Source organism: Saccopteryx bilineata, chromosome 11, assembly GCF_036850765.1.
Source record: "Saccopteryx bilineata isolate mSacBil1 chromosome 11, mSacBil1_pri_phased_curated, whole genome shotgun sequence".
Taxonomy (NCBI): domain Eukaryota; kingdom Metazoa; phylum Chordata; class Mammalia; order Chiroptera; family Emballonuridae; genus Saccopteryx; species Saccopteryx bilineata.
This window is the reverse complement of record NC_089500.1, coordinates 16,154,272-16,177,667: the sequence shown is the minus strand read 5'-3', so window position 1 is coordinate 16,177,667 and position 23,396 is coordinate 16,154,272. Positions and strand designations below refer to the sequence as shown.

Genomic DNA, 23,396 nt, shown 5'->3' with positions numbered 1-23,396 from the left:
CTACAACTAACCACATTAGAGGACCTGGATGAGTAAAATGTGGAAATAGCTAAAATAAAATTTCCTCTCATCAGTCTGTTGTCTCATTCCCTGCTGAAATAGTACCAGGATTTCAGAGGATGTTTGAGCAAAACAGCTACCGAAGAAACACAATTAGCCGGCTATGTTCTAAATACTTTCTCATTTACTTACCATTTTTGTACCAAATTTGATTCTTGGTTTTCTGCCAGTGCTTCCTGACGGATGAATGCCAAGTGAGCCTGGGATCAGCCCCTGCTGTGGCTTACATGAGGTCACAAGTGCCCTCTGAGCAGGACCTACCTCTGTAAGGGTCCTGGGGAGGGTTCAAGTCCGGGGACGTCGCAGACTGGACAGGAAGCTGTGGAACCGGAACCTGGTTTGGCACAAGAGAATGGCTGCCTCTCAGGGCCACGCCATCTTCACGATGGGCCCCAACCTGCAAGGTGAGAGGAACCATAGAATTTAGTGGGAACCAGGGGTGCGACAGCAATTTCCTGGGGTAGCAAGAGCCTGATGAGGGCCCGCTGGCCTGGGAGAAACAAAACTCCCAAATGCATTTCACTAGAGGGCGCTAAAGAACCGCACATAGACCTATAGTCCCTGCAAAAACACTTAACACTCAGTGAGATGCCGCTGTACATTCAGTGACAAATATGGCAGAGGAGCTCAGGCAGGTAAAACGTCAAATTGTCTCCCAGGGTGCTGCAGTGGAGCGCACTGATTCGTACCCATCTGTCTTCTATCATGTCCGCCAACAGATCTGACAATTATCTTAATGCCCATATGCTTAATTGTGGGCTTCTCAATTCCCCCATTGCTATCGGAAATCCTACAGGAATTTCAATTTGGCATTCGACTTTCATTTCAGGGGATAAGATTTTCAGGCCTGCCATTTTCCCTCCCAGAATGCCAGCTAAGCCTCTAACAGCAAAGCTACAGCAGTATGGGACACAGCCTCTACTTGGGGCAAATATAATAAAATGTCACCTGGCTTTCCAAAACTGGCAGCCCATTCCAAATGAATCTTTACTGTATTTCATCAGCTGCTGAGTTCCAAATCCAAAGGGGACTGTTTCTGCCAATGCCACCACACCGGAAAATGTACCAATAAAGGTTTTATTAAGCACACCAGTGACACCATCATTGCCATGCAAAGAGGTTTGAACATTTTTCCACTTCCCCCACTATTCTGATCCTAAGAGGACACCATATTGTAAACTCTCTGTATGCTTCCAAGAATAAAATTATAGAGTACAGCATGATGACTTGGTCTGAAGAAAATACTGCTGAGCTTTTTATTAACCAGTACTGCCTCCTTGGGATCCAGAGAACTCATGGCATTGAGAGAACCGCTCACTTCACAGCGCACACCTTACAGCAGAACCATTAAGCTTTTAAGAACGAAGAAGAACCTGAGTAGATGCATTTTTGTTTGCATTTCCAACTAGTTGTTTTCTTAGCTTGTTGTCAGGTGAACATTTACATAGGACAATGAGTCTAACACTGAAAATATTTACCCATGAACTTAGATTGCTATAAATCAGAAACTTGAATTTTTCCCAATCTAAAACATAAAACCACATAGGAGAATCTTCACTGTTTTGCTACCAAATATTTAAAGAGAGCATTCCTGAGGAATGCAACAATGAGAATTGGAACTGACAACAGCAGCACTCAGAGATCTGAACAAAGCACATGCTGGCTAAAAGCAGCCTGTGGAGTGTAAAGCTGTCACCTTTCTGTACTCCGGAAATACAGAAGAAAACCATTCAGGGGCAAGGGGACAGACCTTAAAATCAAACTAACTGCTTAGATTCAAAAGACAGCAAGGACAGTGCCAGATTTAAAGACGCATGAGTATCAGGAAGAATAAATGGAGGATGCAGCTGAGAGATCTGAGGAGCCCGGGCCGTGTGCATGTCATGTGCCCATGTCCTGTTGCAGACCATTCTGATGGTGAGTATTCAGCTTCTCTGTGTGTGCAGCAAACGCAGAGACCTTGATTATCTCCCAGGCAGTCCATTCCGTTGTCACCACCTGCGGGTCTCCTTGCACATTCCACCCACCGGTTCTAGTTTCAGCTCCCGGAGTTCCACGGAGGAAGTGTACGCCCTTCACACATACGTAACACCATTGCCAGGCCACTGCCCTCTCTCCACTGTAACTGAAGCCTGTTCTCTCAGAGGCAGATCACGCCCACATGGTGCCTTCAACCACCTCGCACGCCACCTCATCATTGGTATACGCTTTGATTTTTTCCTTCAAAGACAGATAGTTGTTTTCCACTCAGGTTTTGATTGGGTGTTTTTATATTTGTGCTTTTCCCAGACTGATTCAATCGATGATTATTCTTTCGGTCTAAAATGTCAACTTGCAAGCATAAATCTTACAGGAATTGATCAAATGATGTCTTTTCCAGTCTGTCAACGCTAACCTCTAGAATGACCTCAGTACTGATTCATAGTTATTGGTATTCCCAGTGGATTTCATTTTTTGAATTTCCACAAAGGATGATTCTAAATTGGAATCCCCGAAGGTAACCACAGATTTGAGCCTAACAGAGATGTATACTCCTTCTATTTTACAGTTACTCTATTAAAACATTCAAGGCTTCTTTGCAGGCATCTATGATGCAATTTAAGGTTAATATTTTGATTTTCACTCAAAACATATTTAGCCATTGATCTTGTAATTTCTCCCCTTCCCCCCGATCACATTGAGATTTTTTACAAAAGGAAAAAAAAACTCACAACCAATTACTTTCATATTTTTTTCTGCCTCAACTATTACAACAGTGTAACTGAGTGAACCGAATGCAAGTCAGGAACACCCAGATTCTAAGCGTAACTGGCTACTTCAATAGCTGTATAACCATGGGTAAGGTATTCAAGTCCAATATGGAGAAAATAATATTAGAAGTTACAGAGTTATAAATCTCATGCTTATTGTAGGAAGAAGCAGTATGTGCAACTGGTACAGAAGAATTATAGGTATTGTTATGTGTTTTATCTGAAAACACTTGCATATGATATAACAATAGCATCTGTGTAGCTCAAGGACCTCAGAACTCAGTTTACCTTCACTTATGACCATCTTTGCACTTTCTACGTATTTCTTTGTTCACATCCATTTGATTTCAAATCTTTCTACTGAACAATGACAATAAAGTCTTAAATGATATAAATCATTTTGAGAATATGGTTATTTTAACTGTGTTTTTGTTTAGATTGTAGCCATACATGTTATCTAATTTTGTATATTTTCTACATTTTTAGATCATCTCAAATGATACATCAGTTATTTTCCATAAAGGAAGTTGGGGACAAAGCTGTCCTTAATGTTTTAAGACCTCCCTTGTAAACTATGAGTACTTAGGTCAAACAAATGACTGATGACAGGTTCAGATCCATGTGGCAATGAGCTTGAGTCTCCAGGATTAATTCCATTGCCTCTGGCTCTAAAATAATATTCTAATCTGAAGAATTAGCTTTACTTTGCATGTTTCCTTGACCACAAACAGCATGTCCTATTTACTTCTCTTTCAGAAATATTATTTCTGACCACATAAAAGACAAGAAAGGAAAGACAGTGGATGCTTAACACAAATCTATCACTAGGATAACTCAGAATCAGACAGAGGAATCAACACTGCTATGTTTATAGACAAGGATCCTGATATATAAGATCAGGATTTGTCTACCTCCTATATAATAGACAGGTAATGATGTACCTAGAAAAAAGCACCTTCCTTCAACCTACAAATAGATTGTAAGAATGGCTCTTTTTAAAAAGAAATTTCGTATTTCATTAAAGCCCTATTTTGATAACCTTTTCACCTAAATAATAAAGTTTAAAACCAGCATATGAAAAGTTTGTTTTATCAATATTGATTGTAGTTTTTTTCCCCCAATCTTTGAGAGCCTTCTTATAGTCACATACAATGTGGTTTTAGGTATATTTATGCTAAAATCTAAAAAATATTCAATAACTCTTAATTGATAAAAGTGTATATATATTAATTCAACAAATATACTGCTCACAAAAACTAGGGGATATTTCAAAATTAATATGAAGCTATAGAATATCCCCTAATTTTTGTGTGTAGTATATTTCATTCAAGTTTACTCAAGTGACAGCTGTCAGAGGGAGATTGGTATGGGGGCTGGGTGCAAAAGGTGAAGGAATTATGTAAAAAATAAAAACCCATATAACTTATAGATGCAGACAACAGTATGGTGACTACTGAGAGAAAGGGGGTGGGAGGTAGAAGAGGGTAGAAGGGAGTAATGATGATGGAAGGAGACGTGACTTGGGGTGGTGGACACACAACACAGTACACAGACAATGTATTATGGAGTTGCACACTTGAAATATATAATATATACTTTTATAAACCATATCACCCCAACAAATGCAGTTTAAGAAAAGAATTTATCATGAAGGTTTCTGTAATTTAGGTTCTGGACCTCGAACTCTCAGGACCTAAGGCCACTTCTTGTTTCTCATGAAGATTTCCGGCCTGTCTCCTCTCTCTGCTGGTACCTGTCTATCTGACATCTGCCTTGACTTCTGCCCCCTCACGACTCAGGCCTGGACTCTTCCTTCAGGGGACTTTGTGGGACATTCTTTCACATTCTGTACCTGCAGCTATCTCCCTCTCTGGCTTCATATTTCTGAGTTCAGAATGCCAAGATCATCGGATGGCCCACTCTAGAATCTGGAGTCCCCATTCATGGTCCAATGAGCTACAAAAAAAAAAGAGGATGCCAGATCATGTGATCTCAACTCTCTGAAGAAAAGACTAATTGATATATCAGAAGCATTTTCAATCACAGCATAGAGCTTAAGGAGTTGGAGAGATTGGAACCCAAGCCGGCCACATTCCTCACTTGACAGAGAAGAAAACTAAGGCTGAAAATGGTTAAGTGACCTGGTGAACATCCAGTTAGAGGACTAAAACAAATTCTGAACTCAGACAACTTATACCATTGGACAATCTGGGTGTTTACACAGGGTGGGACAAAAGTGGTTAACAGTTGTTCATATGGAAAATAATACAATAATTAATAAATAATAATATAAGAATAAACTCTGTGTTTTGTGTACTCACAACTATAAACCTACTTTTGCCCTACTCTGTACCTATATAGATTTAAGGAACAAAAGGGATTTGCTTCATGGAGCTTTTGTTTTAAAACTGTGTGTATATGTATGTATATATGCACATGTTTATATATATACATATATATGTTTGTATATATATGTTTGTATATATATGTATATATGTTTGTATATATATGTATATATATGTTTGTATCTGTACCTATATATAGGTACAGATATGGATATAAAAGTCATTTTAGTTTTATCATAGAGGAAAAAAAATCATGGTTTACCAACTCAGGCCCAGGTCAAGATATCTAACTAAATTACAGAATTTAATATCTGCCACAACTCCAACATAAACAGATTTAAAATCTATTTAGCTTCAAATTAGGTGGCTGTTGGCAAGGCTGTTTTTTTGGGGGGAAGCATACAGCACCCTGGTAAATATCCTTATCCTGATCCTCAAGCTAACAACAAACACCACAAACAAAAAAGACATTCAGTGTTTCTGCTCTCTTTGTTTCCAGGGAGTATTGTGAAAGTAATTATTCTGTTGTATTTAAGAGGCCTATTTCATGGATGGGAAAATGTATTAAATTTCATTTGGCAGTTATTCAATCCTTGTTAATGTTATCTCCAGAGATAACTGCTTCAAAACAGGCTTTAGACCTCCTTTCCTTCTCCTCTACCATAATCCTTCTAAAAGAGTGCAGGATGGGAAATTTAGGAAACTTGTCATCAGTTTCTGGACCAAGTGCTAATGATCCCAAACCAGATATGCTATTAGAAACATTTCGGTATTATCAAAAAGGAAGTTTGTTATTAATGGCATCAGGTTCAAAATTATTCTTTTGACATAGGTGATTTTTAAAAAGACCTGGACAAGGAAAAAAAGTCTTGGAGTACTTTTAGTTTTTTTTTCTTCTCTTTCTCTTCTTGTTTTGCCATATTCACACAAAAAAGTTGATGGGCTTTTCCTGTAATTAGTCACCCATTGACACAGAAAACAGTTTTGGTGTCTGTAACTGTGATCTCCCCATGAAATATCAATTATACATGACAGTAGTAGAGTACTAGATTTCAGTTTTAATTATCTTGCCATATCTCTGTCATATTAGAGGATAGCAAACTTATATTTTTAAATGTGAAAAATGCAAAAGTGAATCTTTTAAAGAGGTGGGAAGTGGTCATGCAAACATTCTTTTTTTTATAAATAAATTTTTATTAATTTTAATGGGTGACAATAAATCAGGGTACATATATTCAAAGAAAACATGTCCAGGTTATCTTGTCATTCAATTATGTTGCATACCCATCACCCTAAGTCAGATGTCCTCCGTCACCTTCTATCTAGTTTTCCTTGTGCCCCTCCCCCTCCCCATCTCCCTTCTTTCCTGCCCCCCACCAAGAGCTCACCGGTGGGAACCCGGGAAGTTCATGAAATGGCAGCAAGGGATGGATACGTGAGAAACAACACCAGAGGCACCAAGATTCCGCAGAAACCCAGACCTGCTTCTGATAACCAACTCTCTGTGTGAGAGCGTGCGAAGATTGAGGACACCCTTCAACACAAGCACAGTCTCCATACTGCCCAGTCTAAAAATTATCAGTATATTTTTAATTCATGTGATTAAATATTGGAGGACTTGAGTCAGATCTGGATTCTTTTGTTTGGATTTTAATTTCAGGGAAATGTTTCCTGGAAGAAGACTTTCTAAATGTCTTAAGAACAGCTCTCCCCCCCCCCTCAGAAATCTTACCATTTCACTTCTACTTCACCTGAAATTTAAATTCCTTATTGGGCAATTCTTGGAGATGTATTTAATACTTATTTTCTCTAGATGATAAGATAATTTTTGAAAGAACTTAAACATGATCTAAATGACCTTAATCTTGGCAGTGCTGACTGGTCATGTGATCAGCCAGTCTGAAACTCCCCGGATGTCCACAAAAATGGTTAAAATGAATGATTCTGTGATCTAGTTCAAGAGATGCAAATGGCTGCTATCTTTTTTCAGTTCATCTTTTCCCCCCTTAACTCAGAAGTTCCATCTATTAAAATTGTTTCATTTCTCTCCTCTGAATCTCCAACCTTCACCCCCAATTTCTGCGTCATTTTCCCACAGGGGAAACTAAGTGGATGCAGCCCACCGAGCAGGTACTTGGCGGGGTGGTTAACTCTGCCCCAGGTCCAGGGTAATAAGTAGGGAACTAAAGCTAATCCAGGCAGAATGAAGAAGCCCATCTAGCATGGAACTTATGGTAAAGTTCTGCAGTTTCTTTGTAAGCAGTGCCTTCATTTAGGGGGAAGGAAAGACCACTGACACGTGTGCACTTTCAGATCCTGCAGGGCAAGCACACCTGTGTGACGGCAGTCACGTGGCTGGCATCCACACAGAGTGCCCTGTCGTTCATCCAGGAGGTACATCATCAGGGATTTGTCCTTACCTACTGGCTTTCATTTTTAAAATGCTTTTCTTATTATCCAAGCAACACATGCTTATTGTAAAATTCTTGGAAACAAAGTGGAAGTGTAAAGAAGCTTACCTAAAAATATGGAACATTTCTTCCCCATCACTTTCTAAATACCTTTTAAATGGCATATTCTCTGCCCATCACTTGGTCCTTTGCATAGCAAGGTTGCAGCATGGATTTTCCTTACTCTATGGATCAAGTCTAAGATCAATACCTATACTTCTACGTCCTTCACCTGGACACCCTCGGGCCATTCTAGTTCCCTCCTATTTTACAATTCCTTAATGCCACTCTCAGCTACCTACTCAAGACCTGTCCTCTGCTGTGTTCGCTCACACATCAGTAAGGCTTGAGCAAAGCCCCTCTTGCTCTGTCTCCCAGGGCTGGTTTGCTCTGGACAACTCACCAACTAATTTCACTTTTATTGGTCCCACAAATTGCCATACTATCAACTCCTCCTGGGCTGTCTGGATCTCCAGAACTCTCATCATCTTGCTGAACGTAGATAAGGTTTTCTTCTGCCTTCTGTTTATTATAAACACCACCCTTAAAACACACCCGACGATACTGTTTACTATGGCAGGGATTATACTTCAGTGATTCTATTTTGCTACCATTCATAAAGCCTAAACTTGTCTTGAGATGCAAGCATCCTTAGGGCAAGGATTAGGTGTATAGGAGGTCACTGTTACAGGATTGAAGTATGACGATATGCAATTAGGTGCTTTCTAATAGTAAATGATGATACAAATGGCATGTGTCTATAAGTCTATTATTGAAGTCTAACACTTTTTGATATACATTTAGCATATTTCTATCAAACAATAAATATTTCATTTAATTCAACAAATGCCTTTTGAATCTCTACTATATTCATAGTTCTATTTAGGCATTTTCAGAAAAACATTATAGAAGACAGACTAACTATTACCAACTATTACTTTATAGGCTCTTACCTTAATGGTGGCTAAATATAATTACTACATAAGACAAAATATGATCAATGTCATAAAGGAATACAAGGTCATGTAGGATGTTAAAGGACCAATGAAATCATATGATATTGTGAAACCTGGGACTACTTCAAGAAGAAGGTGGCATTTTAGATCAGTTTCAAATGATGGGTAGAATTTTGATATAAATTATCTAAATATTTTTTAAAAACTATCATTTAGGCCCTGGCTGGTTGGCTCAGTGGTAGAGCGTCGGCCTGGCGTGCAGAAGTCCCAGGTTCGATTCCCGGCCAGGGCACACAGGAGAAGTGCCCATCTGCTTCTCCACCCCTCCCCCTCTCCTTCCTCTCTGTCTCTCTCTTCCCCTCCCGCAGCCAAGGCTCCATTGGAGCAAAGATGGCCCGGGTGCTGGGGATGGCTTCTTGGCCTCTGCCCCAGGCGCTAGAGTGGCTCTGGTAGCAACAGAGCGACGCCCCGGAGGGGCAGAGCATTGCCCCCTGGTGGGCAGAGCGTTGCCCCCTGGTGGGCGTGCTAGGTGGATCCTGGTCGGGCGCATGCGGGAGTCTGTCTCTCCCTGTTTCCAGTTTCAGAAAAATACAAAAAAAGACCCAAACAAACAAAAAAAACTATCATTTAACATGAATTAAATAGCATCTCATGTTTTAAACAAAAGTTTCTATTTTAAATGGAAGAGTGGCATTATTTAGATCTTATATGTATAAGCAGCTGAGGACTGCATATTAATATTTTCATATTGTCAGGCTAGGACAAAAAGCAAATTTTCGTAAATCCCTTCATAAACCTCAATGGCTTTGCTACAAAGGGGACAACACACGGCATTTGGACACCAATGGTACCTCGCTGTACGTGTGTGTTATTGGCCCAAAGGATTCACTCTTATTTAACTGCCATGAAGTCTTTCATCTCCCAATAATAGTTTCCATATGACCAGTGGCTCAGCTATAAAGAAGATCAAAAGCAAAAGAAAGGATTTAATAAAAGAAAATGACATTAAGAGTAGCATTAAATCAGGGAAAAAATACCAATATCCAACTTTTTTTTTGGGGGGGGGAGGATAAAGCTCTACAGAGTGCTAAGCAGCTTCCTCAATGGCATGAGAGTCATTTTACAAGCATTGGGCATGTGCAGAACCCATTGGCCTCTGCTTTAGAGTGGCAAAGATTAAGTCAGGGGTGAGGAATGGGGGTGGGTGCCCCATTTAGAGGCAGCTGGGGCACAGGTAACAGACCCAACAGCCAGCTTCACATTTAAAGAGCACAATGGAATGTGTCAACAGCAGACATCCATGCGTTTCTGCCCTGTCCTGTTCTATTTAACGGAGGTGGACTTTTTGGTAATCCAGAGTTTCTCAGAGAACCATAACATTGCTCAACTTGAGTCCATGAGTTCTGAGAAAGGAAGTTTTTTTTGGCAATGCACAGTGACTTGATAGAAGAGCCAACTTCCCAAACAAATTTTCTTCTAGTTCTTAAAAAAAAAAAAATTACAATGTTAATCTCTATTCCCGACTGGATAAACAGCTGCTAATAACCTCCAGCTCCCAGGGGAGGAGGCTGTTTCCTTTCATCTTCAGGCTGGTGGATATCTGAAGTGCACTGGGCTTTAGTGATTCCACATGTTTCGTACTTAGCTTTTTTCAAAACTGCTCCGTACTGGTCTTGCCAACTCAGGTTTCTTTGCTCCCTTTCCCTTCGATGGGATCCATAAACTCAGAAAACACAGTGGGTTATGGAACTACTTACTTGAACTTGTAGTTCTTTCACTGTTGGTATATTTCAAGAAGAAATTCAAGCTCTTATAATATCTAAAGGAAGCTAAAGCCTGCAACTTTTGTATTTGAAACCTTGTGGTAAGTGACCATATTGGTTTCATTCACAGTGAGCTAATTATTTACTCAGGGGCTGGCTATGCTCAAAGATACTCAACTTCTAATAGCATCACTAATGTGATTACTTACTTCTATCTGTTTGTGTCCTAACTAAAGGAGCCAACTTCAACACTTCTTCCTCTGCAAGGAAGTACCCTGCAGAAGATTACAGGGCCAGCCCGTCCCCGGGGCCTTTCTCACTTGTTCCTGAGCACCTGCTGTACTGGTGACCTCAGTTCTACACCTCAAGATTCAGACATTTCACAAAACAGCTTTTTAAACAAAAACCAGCTGTTTCCCATCTAGACTACAGGGGGAAAATTTGGGCAGCTTACAGAAACATTACCCAGAGACTACCATTCTCCAATAACTTTCACACACTTTCAGCTCCAAATGAGACCCGTCCGTGCTCAGAAGCCCAGGAGAAGGCAAATGAGAAATTAAAATGTGGCAACTCAATACCTCGGCTTCTGACAATATGTCCGGTTGTATCAGGACAATGCTTCTCCAAAGATGTCATTTAACTAATACCGGATAGATCTTGTGGTTAAACTCAACCTTAGAGTTTCAGGCAATTTATGGAAATAAAGGAAGCTGTAATTATGCACAACTGTGAATGTCAACCAATTAGGTGGAATCCTCGTCTTTTAAACGTGTGGCTAAAGCTTATTTTAGGTTTTCACTCCTAAAGCTGCTTTGCTTAAAACCCCTTTTTGTTTTGAACCCATTTTACACTTCTGTTTTCTAAGCAATTAAGATACTTTCGATGTAAAAAGTTTACAGCCACAATGAAAGTTAAAATAACACAATGACCACAGATTTTGAAAAATATATAACGGCCAAGACCTAGTCTTGACTTTTAAACAGTGCCAAGTTGCTCCAATATTTTCTGTTTTGGTATGAATGACATAACTGAATTACTTCATGAGCTGCTACTTTAATTCCTAAGGGTGGAAAATTCCATGAGTTAATTTAATTTGGATGTAAAATATATACATGAAAACTTGCTCTTCCTGTGGACTCTCATGTGAACTATCTGAGCCAATTGTTGGAGCTGCTGTGCTCCAAGGAGGGGCTTTATGCCTGGCGCAGCCGCGCTGGGCACTGCAAGGCCTGGGGACACCAGGCGACCTTCTTACCTCCACTCGGCACATAAGAGCCTGTGTTTTCTGTGTTTTTAAAGTCACATTTATTCTTTGATTCTGTAATGCACTTTCTAGCCTGCCTCTAACGGTTGAAATACTACACAGATTCAAATACAAACTCAATGACACCTTCTGCAGGACAATGTTCACCATTCTCTGAATCGCTTCCTAGGTTACTGAATAATTCTATTTTGCATGTTAGGCACATACATGAGTTATCAACCTCCCAGAGTCAGAGGCCTTCAGGATGAAAGACATTTATGTATCTTCCAAAGATCTGATTCACAGAATGAGGGAATGAGCATTTGTGCATTTTCTGATATATACAATATAAATTCCCCTATTTCAAATCTTCTTTCTTAAGAAAAAAAAGGGTAATAAAAAAGGAAACAAGGGTAATATTCTTTTTTGAAATGCAAGGGTTATGCCTCTTCTAAATTATGGATGATTTAGCACTACATCCTTGTCCCCAATAAGAGTTCAATAAAAAAAAAATGACGACTGTGCTAGTAAAAGGGTTTACCTGCTTTTCTCTCTATTAAGAAGAAAGCAAAGTAAAACTATGATGAGGTCACTGAGAGTGGGGAAGAATACAGGTGTTTTTTTTTTTTTTTTACTTAAAGTTGATGCCAGGATGCTAGACAAATACTTTAAGGGGGAAAAAAATAAGAAAACAAGGCTTGGTTTGACCTAGAAGATAAAGATTGTTCTTTGGGTATGATGGTTCTATTCAGATTGACTGTCTTATTTCTAGGTCATAGGGCATGAATTTTAGTAAAATAGGTACTGGGGAGAAAATAAGGGGATATACCTAATTTGGACTCTCTGCTGTGAGATCTGGGCTCACACTGGTGTCCCACCACTTGTCTATGGGTTACTAATGGAGTGTGAAAGGTCACACTGCTATGGTTGTATTCAAAAGCTCTTGACTTTTGTTTGAATTAAAGCAGAAATATCAATAGTGAGCTCAAGGATTCTGAAGCTGTGATAACAAATCCATGGTTAAGAGGATTTCTTTAACCCAGAGAAAGACAAATACTCGATGTTCTCAGTTATATGTAAAATCTACAAAAATAAAAAAAACCCAACTTCAAAGAACTAAAGAGTAGACTAGTGGCTGCCAGAGAGACTGGGGCCTTGTGGGAGGAACGGGAGATGCTGGTTAGGGTACAGATTAGGGTACAGATTTCCAGGTAAAAGAGGAGTAAGTTCTGAGGGTCTAATGTATAACATGGTGAGGATAACTGACACACAAAAAGGTAGTCACGTGGGGGATGGAGGACCACTTCCCTTCTGTGCTGATCGTTCTGTGGGGGATGGAGGACCCACTGCCCTTCTGTGCTGATCGTTCTGTGGGGGATGGAGGATCACTACCCTTCTGTGCTGATCGTTCTGTGGGGGATGGAGGACCCACTACCCTTCTGTGCTGATCGTTCTGTGGGGGATGGAGGACCCACTACCCTTCTGTGCTGATCGTTCTGTGGGGGATGGAGGACCCACTGCCCTTCTGTGCTGATCGTTCTGTGGGGGATGGAGGATCACTACCCTTCTGTGCTGATCGTTCTGTGGGGGATGGAGGATCCACTACCCTTCTGTGCTGATCGTTCTGTGGGGGATGGAGGACCCACTACCCTTCTGTGCTGATCGTTCTGTGGGGGATGGAGGACCCACTGCCCTTCTGTGCTGATCGTTCTGTGGGGGATGGAGGATCCACTACCCTTCTGTGCTGATCGTTCTGTGGGGAATGGAGGATCCACTACCCTTCTGTGCTGATCGTTCTGTGGGGGATGGAGGATCCATTACCCTTCTGTGCTGATCGTTCTGTGGGGGATGGAGGATCACTACCCTTCTGTGCTGATCGTTCTGTGGGGGATGGAGGACCCACTACCCTTCTGTGCTGATCGTTCTGTGGGGGATGGAGGACCCACTTCTCTTCTGTGCTGATCGTTCTGTGCGGGATGGAGGACCACTACCCTTCTGTGCTGATCGTTCTGTGGGGGATGGAGGACCCACTACCCTTCTGTGCTGATCGTTCTGTGGGGGATGGAGGATCCACTACCCTTCGTGCTGATCGTTCTGTGGGGGATGGAGGACCCACTGCCCTTCTGTGCTGATCGTTCTGTGCGGGATGGAGGACCTACTACCCTTCTGTGCTGATCGTTCTGTGGGGGATGGAGGACCCACTGCCCTTCTGTGCTGATAGTTCTGTGGGTGATGGAGGACCCACTGCCCTTCTGTGCTGATCGTTCTGTGGGGGATGGAGGACCCACTACCCTTCTGTGCTGATCATTCTGTGGGGGATGGAGGAGGACCAGTACCCTTCTGTGCTGATCGTTCTGTGGGGGATGGAGGAGGACCAGTACCCTTCTGTGCTAATCATTCTGCAATATGTACGTGTACCAAATCATCACACTGTACACCTTACATTCACCGAGGTCAGATGTCAATCTCTTAATAAAGATAAAACAATTTTTGAAGAATTTTTTTGAAGTCCTCTCGTCTTTCAGTACAAAGTACCATATTGATACAGTTAAAAAACTTTCAACTGAGGATGTCAATCTGCTGCCTGAAGTATTTAATAATTGTGGAGAGTAGAAGAGATGGTGAACATAAGAGACAGGCATACATCTTAAATGAGGGAACACATCAACATCGCAGCTATAGAAAGATGAAAGTGACGGCTAAGATCTTACTATCAAGTTTATAGTAAGCTACTTAAAAGACAGTTCGAAGCACCCTGAAATAGAAGCAAAGCCTCTCATCCTCAGTTTGGTTCCAACAAGAACAAGTCTTTCTGGACAAAACTCATTTCCTCATCATGGGAACGGGGCACGCCTGGTGTCCCTGTAATAACACTACAGACAAAATGGGGAGAGGCAGACTGCAGCAAGACAGATTAGGCGGACTGAGTGGTGGAAACATCAGACTGCAGAGAGAATGGCTGCAGCGTAGAACCTAAGCTTTCTGCTCCATGTCTTCCTGGTTAGCATCTTTATTCATAGCTTCGATGTGGGCATCAATGACACCCATCAGATTTGCCAACAGTGCTGGCAGAATACATGACTGAAACGAGGACCTAGGGAAGACCTGAGACAGGAAACAGCTGGAAGGCTAAAGTATGAAGTTCAGTGGCATTATGTGAAGTTTTCCTGACATAACAAAAAGTGCATGAGGACAGTGAGAGGCGTGGCCCGTGGACTTCAGCTGACGACAAGTTCAGTATTTGTCAGCGGGATGACAAAATCATCAAAAATAGCTACCAAGATCTTGTTAGGTAACTTTTACTGGAAGTGTCATGTTGAATGGGTCTGGTGATAGATCCACTCTAGCCCTACCATGAAAGTTCCTTGCGCATTGTGTTCAGTTTGAGAGCCTACGTACTGAAAGGTCCTAGAAAAGTTAAGTATCCTTTATATCCGAGAAAGTGCACTGAAAAGTCAGATTCAAAAACTATTTTTAGGGTAAATACTTGAGGATATAAATGTCCAACTTAGAGAAAAGTACTGAATAGAATGTCTTCAAATAACTGAAAAATTTTAAATATTTGTGGCATTGACATAGGGTAACTTCAGGCAGAAAAACGAGGACTGCACAGAGAAGTAAATTTGGGCTGACAGAATTTTCTAACTTTTGCTGGAAATGGGCTTTGTGGTCATTGGAGCTACTCACCTTTCAAGGAAGGAGACTGACAGAGACTTGTTGACCACGTGGCAGGGAGCTCGTAGGGGGGTCTGGATAGAGATGACTTGTAAGGTCTGAGATATGATGGTAATAGCTGCTTAGAAATGAAGTATGTGCTGAAATATATTGTACATGGGATTTTGTGGAATCACAATCTGGCAAAACGTAAGAGTGAAGACGGGCAGTATATGTGGATCATAACTTTGTTGAAGAGGTCCCCATGGAGAGAGACTTCTCTGACTTCTGTTACTCCCACAACCACATGCCCATAAATGCTCTACAAGATATCACATCACCACCACTACCCTCTCTAACTTTCAAGTATTGTTGGCAAGGCCAAATAGCAACATGTGGCAGGGAGCCAAGGGGCAACTGAAGTTTTCTTGGGTTTCATGAGTTAAGTCAGAGTAACAGAACAGTTTGTAATACCAGCCACAGTTTTGAAATTTGATGGTATTAGGCTAGAGAGGAAGTTTGTTGTAGCAGTGTGGTAACAGTACAGAGAGTGCTGGTCTCATTGTTGGCTTGTCTGGTTTTTAATCCTAGCTTGGCCATAAACTAGTGAGTATCCATGCTTGGGTCACTTCCCCTTTCTGGGCCTCAATCTTCAGCAGAAAAATAAGGGCCATGAGCTAAATGACCTCTAAGGTGCTTTCAGAATCTACAATTCAACTAATGAATATTCTTCTAATAAATTTTTTAATTCAAAATCAAACTAAAAATGTTGATAAGAGAGAAACTGGGCAGATATGGGCTTATATTAGTGCTTTCTGAAATATACTACACCCCACTTCAGGGTTCTAGAAAGAGATCACAGGAAATGCTATAGAGGACAGGTGTGAGTGCAAGGTCACAACCCCTAAGTCAACTAAACCTTTACGAGATCACTACTCCTCTACCAAAGGGCGATGTGACACTTTCCTCCTGAGTAACAGAGCCGGGTCTGCCCTCTCTCATGAAGCTTAACTATACTGCTCAGCAGTTTGTTATTAAATATTTGTCCTTTCCTACTAGACTGTGAACCCCTTGAGAGCAGAGACCACCTGTCAGCACAGAGACTGACATTTGACTACCATTTGATAATCTGGTTTTGAAATGAATAAGTGGACTTCAAGCAAAAAGGGTCTGGGAACCATACTGATATTATATAAATATATTAATACTATAGGAGCTTTTTAAAGCTAAATGATCCTATCACTGCTGACTCTACTGACGAGTGATTAAGAGCACATACAGAGAGTCACAAGAAGACATTTTTGATGTGGGTTTTGTTCTTATTCAGCAAAGAGATGAGACTAGGTCATCTGAAAGGCTTTCTTTCGGGTCTCATCTGTGAAAATGAATTCTGAATGATTAATGGAGAGAATTATATTTGGAAAATTGCCACTTCAATAATTTATAAAAATATCTAATGATTTAATATCAGGATAAACCATGGAGTTATCAGAGACACAAAGGAAATTATATCTAAATAAAAGTTTCTGACTAGGTTAGTGATGAATCCAGCTCTTTCCAAGTTCTCCCAAATTCACAAGTTTCTGCTTTGATTCTATTAGAAAAGAGTAGTATGGTAGAAAAATTAACTTAAAATTTATTACTTCAAGGACCACAGTAAGGAGAATTCACACCTCTTGCCATTTTCTATGGACATACCGATTTAAGAGTGTTTTGACAATGTGGCTTTAACCTAGAATGCTACCACATTGGAGGGAATGTCCTTTACCTCCACATTTGGGTAGCTGCTCTGGGAACTTGACCATGAGGTCCCTGGAAACTTGTCTCATCATTAACATTTATCAAGATTTGAAAACCACAAGCTCTTACCACATGAAATTAATTCTTAAAAGGCATACATACAAATACCTCTGAGGAGTGCTCATGTAGTAAAAAAGAATATCAGATTTGGTGTCTCTATATCTGAGCTTAAATCTAAGCTTTGTGACTTCAGATGACTCAAACCTTCATCTGACCAACACCCAACATGGACCCCGTGATCCTCACTGGACTACTGTGAAGACTGCCTGACATATGAATATGATGCACCTAACAGTGGGGCCAGCAACTCATCAATCACTCAGAAAATATTAGTTTCCTTCCTTCCCTTTTGAGTGATAATTTACTTACTGGGAGGAAAACAAAATGCAATACACATGCATGGCCAGTGGCTGCTGCTGCCATGGCCAGGCAGGTTCTCACTGGATTCAGGCAGACAGTAAAGAAACAGTGGAGCCAAAAAATGGTGGGCCATTCTTTTATTCAAGTCTCACACCGGCCGAAGAGCAAACACACAGGGAAAACACTTCCCTTTCTCTCAGGGCTCCCGAAGCCCCTGATGCATTCTCCAGTTCCACAACCAGGAGAACCTTTTCCAGTTCCTCCTAGAATCACAGGCCCCACCAGTCTCAGTGGAGCTCGCAAAGCCCTTCAGTTCTGGTTTCCCATATGCATTTCTTATCTCTCTACAAAACTGCCTTCTTCCTCAGCACACTGCATTCTCTGCTCTCCTTGCAATACTGACTGGGTTCACAAAGACCCCGCCTCCAGCAAACATTAGCAAAACAATAGCCTCTCCCAAGCAGGAATGCAATCTGCAATTTGCAATCTACTGCCTGCTCTGAGGGCAAGCACACACATGGCTGCCCAGCACCATTTTTTAACGATAAAAGTGAGCAAACTCAAAAAATACAAATTTTACAAACTCATTTGCCCAACAACACAGTATTCAAGGAATTTACAACACAGTTGGTAAGGCAAAAGTCACACCTACAAAAGAGATAGCGCTATGCAAACTGTGTAGGATAAATATCTAGCTAATGGTATGACTCACTGTGCTATGACTGTAAAAAGAAAATGACAATCAGAGGTGAAGGTAGCAAAGGAAGGCTTCCTGGAAGAGGCAGAATTTGAGTCAGAGCTTTGAGAATGGGTTAGATGAGATAAACAGAGAAGAGTGGGTAGAGTCGGCCAATCTAGATAGCTACAAAAGTAGTACCTAGTAAGAACATGCAGGACAACTGATAATATGCACAGACAGGTATGGCTGGAAACGTTTCTGCATAGTGAAATATGCTGGGGTAGAAACTGGTCTTTATCTTGTAGATAAAGCCGGTGAAAGTTTTTGAGCAGGGAAGAGCGTGGCCAAATAATATAATCTAGACAGGGGTCTCCAATCTTTTTACACAGGGGGCAGTTCACTGTCCCTCAGACTGTTGGAGGGCCGCCACATACAGTGCTCCTCTCACTGACCACCAATGAAAGAGGTGCCCCTTCCGGAAGTACAGTGGGGGGCTGGATAAATGGCCTCAGGGGCCCAGGAAGTGCGGGGCGGGAGGGAGGGGACGGATAAATGGCCTCAGGGGGCTGCATGCGGGCCCTGGGCCCGTAGTTTCAGGATGCCTGATCTAGAAAGCCCGCAAGTAGACACCATCCACGCTAATGTTATGAGCCATGCTGCTGTGAAAAAAAAATACACAAAAAAACCCCTCCTTTCATTACACTAATACTTAGTAAATCACTGAAGACCTACTTCAGAACTCCAAGGAAAACATTTTATGAATCAAAAGTAAAGTACAATATGTTAGCAATTAAATGAGATAACATAATAGCTGAGGCAGAACCAAGGTTTTTCCCCACCACAATTTCAAGCTGCTGCAGAAAGAAACGCTTATATCATCTTCCAAGTTATCCAGCCATTTCGTTTTGATTTTCGGGAGGCGAGGAGAGAGGAAACGAGGAGAGAACGGAGGTCAAGAGGATTCAAAGCTGTCTGTTCTTTAATCAGAGGGAATTATTAGGAGAGCCGTAAAGGAGATTTGCTCCAAACAAAAGCTGCCCTGCAATGGTGTTAAGTTACCACCACTGGCTTCTAGTCCAGAACAACAAATGGAGGTGAGCAGTTGGGAGGAAAGTCCCCCCAACACTGCTCTGCGAGGTTTCCAGCGCATACCTCCCACTGCTACTTTATTTACTGCAGCTGGCCCAAGTTTTATAGCCTGTTTCATGTATTAAAATTCAAATGTGGAAAACATTACCAGTATCCTCCTTGATTTTTTTTTGTTGTTGTTGTTGAGGGGGAAGGGTTTTTTTCTCTTCCCCTTCAACTTCCTTTTTATTATGGAATGTATCAAATGGTCAAAGGCTAACTTCAGACTGACTAAATTCAAAAACTATTTCCTTTGTTCTTAGGTTTTTGTTTGCAAATTCATACCAGTTTGCACAAGGAAAGCAATGACAATCCATCCCTTTCCCACACATTACAGAGATTCAGGTGGAGAAGCCAGGACGTGGGGCAGGGTGGGGGCTGCTAAATATTTCTGAGAAGGAGAAAGACTGCCCAAATCCATCTGGGTCACAGGACAGCAGGTTGTCGCCACGTCACATCTTTGGAGCTCCTCTTCTGTCTGGGGGACTTGTAGTTGTCATTGATGGAACCACAAATGTCTTCAGAGGAACGGGCAAGAACTTGTCCTCATCAGCAAAACCAGCAGCGTACTGCTTCTGTGTAGTTTTTTCAAAATCAAAGACACTCCTGTGTCACACTGGCCGATTATTTCCCTTGCTCTATGGCTTTGCTCCATTCTCTCTCTTTCCCCTCCACCTGGGTCAGTCCAGCTTCCCACCCTCCAATGACGGTTCTAGTCTCTTCCTCTTGTCCTACTTCTGAATCAGACTCAAAGAGAAGGCAACTCAAAGGTCACATAGCTCCAAACAGCATCTATGTACAGTTTATTATTCTCAAGGACCACTTAATCTACATCTGGTATTTAAGAGCAAACTTTACATATTTATGGAAAAGAAACAGCTCTGAAGCAATGCCCTGGGTGCAGGCTGCATCCGTTTAACATATGCAAAACAAACACAGCTATAGAAATCAAACTATTTTTCTCTTGATGGAGAGCAGATATACAGAAATGGTTATAAGTCACAGATCTGGCTTTTAATAAAGCCAGATTTCTTAATTAAAAGCAGTATTGTTTAAACACTGTAGTTGTTTTTTTTTAAAAAGAGCTGTACAAACTTAAATCTCATATAATATGCATCCCAAGTGTATTTAACACATTACCTGAGGCCAAGCTAAATTAAAATCTAGATTTTCCTTTTGTTAACTCTGAGCAACTGCCATGAATAGACAAACAATTTCTATTCAGTGATGAATTCTGAGGATAGGGGTCAGGGAAAAGCAAAAAAGAAAAAAAATGATTTAGCTTTGGCATTAAAAAATATCTTTCCACGTTTTAGAAGTGAGTTCATTGCTTCTATTTATAAACTAGTATTTTGGGTTTCAAATTGGTTGCAGGTTTCCAGAAAGCACCACTCAGGATGGTACTCTTAGTCTTTATTCAGAGGAATTGAAGAAGGGCAGAAGAATGCTATTGAGCAAGTGCCTCAGAATTGCCTGTACTTACTTTGCATTCTCCTTTTAAAATCATCTTTAGACAAGAAATGCTTTAGGGATAACAGGAAACAGACCTTCATCCAAGCAACTTTTTAAGAGTTCATAAGGTTCAAAACAGGACGCTAAAGTGCTTACTGGTGAGGCAGGAGTTTGTAAGCAGTAGAATTATACAGAGCCACTAGTAATGTTAAATTTTGCACCTCAGACACCTCATTAATTGTTATTACTTGATACTTTGTTAGGAAGATTCTCCGAGTCTACATAATCATCCCCAAAAAAGAATACACTCTAAATCCTTACCAAAAGTAGTGGGCAACATTGAAATTCCACCTGTAATATGGACAAACCTCTTAAGTAGCATTCAGAGAAAGCCTTACTTATAAATGGGTAGTGTAAAATTGCTATGTATTTGAATTACATAGTTTCACACCATATATTTAGGCAGACAAACCTGTTACATATTTCTACCTTTCACATGCAGAATCAAAAACCATTGATTTGGTTTCTCTAATTAAAAAAAAAAATTCAACCTATTTACATCTGAAATGCCAGCTATGTAACACAAACACAGTAAGTTGGTTGGGTCCTTTAGACAAAGTCAGCAAAATAAAGGTTTTATGACACCAGTGATGGCCCACTGATGACCTCCTGGGTGTGTACAGGAGTGAAATAATGACAGGTGTCTACACAAAAGTCAGCACGTGCATGTGCACAGCAGCACTGCTCAGAATAGCCAGAGTGGAAATAACCTGGCTATCCATCAACCAATGAACAAATAAATATAATGTATACAATGAAAGATTGTCAATAAAAGCGAATGACACTCCAGTAGATGAGAAAACATGCATAAACCCTGGAAACACTGTGCTAAGTTAAATAAGTCAGTCAGAAAAGACCACCATGATTCCATTTATAGGAAATATCTAGACAAGTCAAAGCTGTAGACAGAGAATGTAGATCTGGAGCTGCCAGGGGCTGGGGCGAGGGAATAATGGAGAGGCACCGCTCAGCTCACGGCAGTGGGGATTTCTTTCCTGTTTGCTGGGGGCAAAGGTGACCTGAAATTACACCGAGGTGATGATGACTGCAGAGCCCCATGCATATACTAAAGCACAGTGTTTCGTAAACCTTATAATTGCATGTTAAGTGACTTTATCTCAATACAGATATTAAAAAGAAAAAGAAAAACCAGCAGCAGGAGTCCTTATATTTGAACTTCTAATTTTATACGATAACCGCAGAGTCTACAAATTTCATCACTTACCATGAGTGAATGTCTGTTGGCTGAAAGAAGACCGGTTCCATACCCTGAGCCCAGACCACCCATTGCTCCATTATGAGAAGGTCCAATGATGCCATGCATGTCCCCATGGCCGCCAGGCATAGCTGTGGATGGGCCCACTGCGTGATTCCGGAGAACATGAATAGCATCATCCAGTCTTTCCAAACGGTCTTCAATTCGGCTTTGCTGTTGGTTAGTACATGATACAAAATTTGATTTAGTTTGAAATGTGTGCATAGGTAAAACTTGAGTAGACATAAACGACACTTTGAGTTTCTAATGTTTGAAATAAAGTTTATGTTTAAATGATAATAAAAATAGTGTCCTTCCTACACAACTGGTGAGAAATGCTAATGTTATAATTAGTGTTATTTTTCATGAACACAGTAAATTCAGTAATTCTTCCTGGACATTATAATGTACATATGCTATAATATATTGCTTTAGCTTGAGAGATAATTTAGATTTTCTTTAGAAAAGAAAAACATTTATAGAATTTAAGGAACATTCTAACAGGCATTGGTTAAAGATTTTTTAAAAATTAACAATAAAAAGGTGACCTGTTCATAGTTTCCCAATTAAATGATCTTCTTAAAGGCATATTTCCTTAGTCTCCTCTGTGACACATGATACAGTGCTAAGTATCAAGTCAGGGACCGTACATGCACACAGAGAGTAATTACTTGGGTACTATCAATTTTCTCCTGTGTTTCTTGCTTTCAATCTATTATCACCTGTGTGTGTGTGTGTGTGTGTGTGTGTGTGTGTACACAGAAGGGAGTGAGAACTCAGAATGATTACAAAAAAAAAAGAAATACAAAAATTATGTCAAGCAAAGTGGTATGAGAACTCAAGACTGAAGAATCATGAAGATTTGAATTAACATTCAGCAGGGGCTTCTAAATGACTTCAAAGTACCTACAATAGTATAGAATTCACTCTTTTATTCAACTAAAAACCAACTGACCATTTTTTTTTTTCATCCCAGCCATTAGGATCCAATTTTTCTACAACTAGATAAGTCCATGCTAAATTTTTTGGTGAAGAAAAGGGCCATGCATATGTGCATTCATTTCTATTCAGAGTGATCAATAACAATATCAAATAAACATCTGCGTTGGACTCTCCAGTGTGCACTTTAACACATTCCATACGTCATGCTACATGAGTGAGGCAAGCGGGGAAGACAGTATTTTCCTTTCCATATAGACGTGCAAATGAGGCTCTAAGAAATTATGTGAATTAATTAATCGGCGTCACATTGCCAGGAAATGGTAAAGTCAGGGTTGAAATCTAAGTCTCTTGACTTCAAATCTAATGCCTTTTTGTACTACATCATGCTACAATTCACTTTGATTTCCAATGGGTTGCACGAACAGATGTACCAGCTCTACTGTATGAGAAAAGCAATTTCTAATTATTCTATACTGACAGCAAGAATGTGTATCTA

General features: G+C 40.6%; 1 protein-coding gene across 22 annotated transcripts in view; it reads right to left on the bottom strand.

Moving 5' to 3' along the window:
- The window catches only part of TCF4 (transcription factor 4), a 360,673-nt gene that overhangs the window by 8,749 nt on the left and 328,528 nt on the right, over positions 1-23,396 (bottom strand). For all 22 annotated transcript variants that reach the window (XM_066247421.1, XM_066247430.1, XM_066247422.1 and 19 more), the window contains 2 exons: positions 21,929-22,132; positions 322-457 (listed from right to left, as the gene is read on the bottom strand). In XM_066247421.1, the coding sequence (XP_066103518.1) occupies positions 322-457; positions 21,929-22,132 (340 nt within the window). The remainder of the gene's footprint in view (positions 1-321; positions 458-21,928; positions 22,133-23,396) is intronic.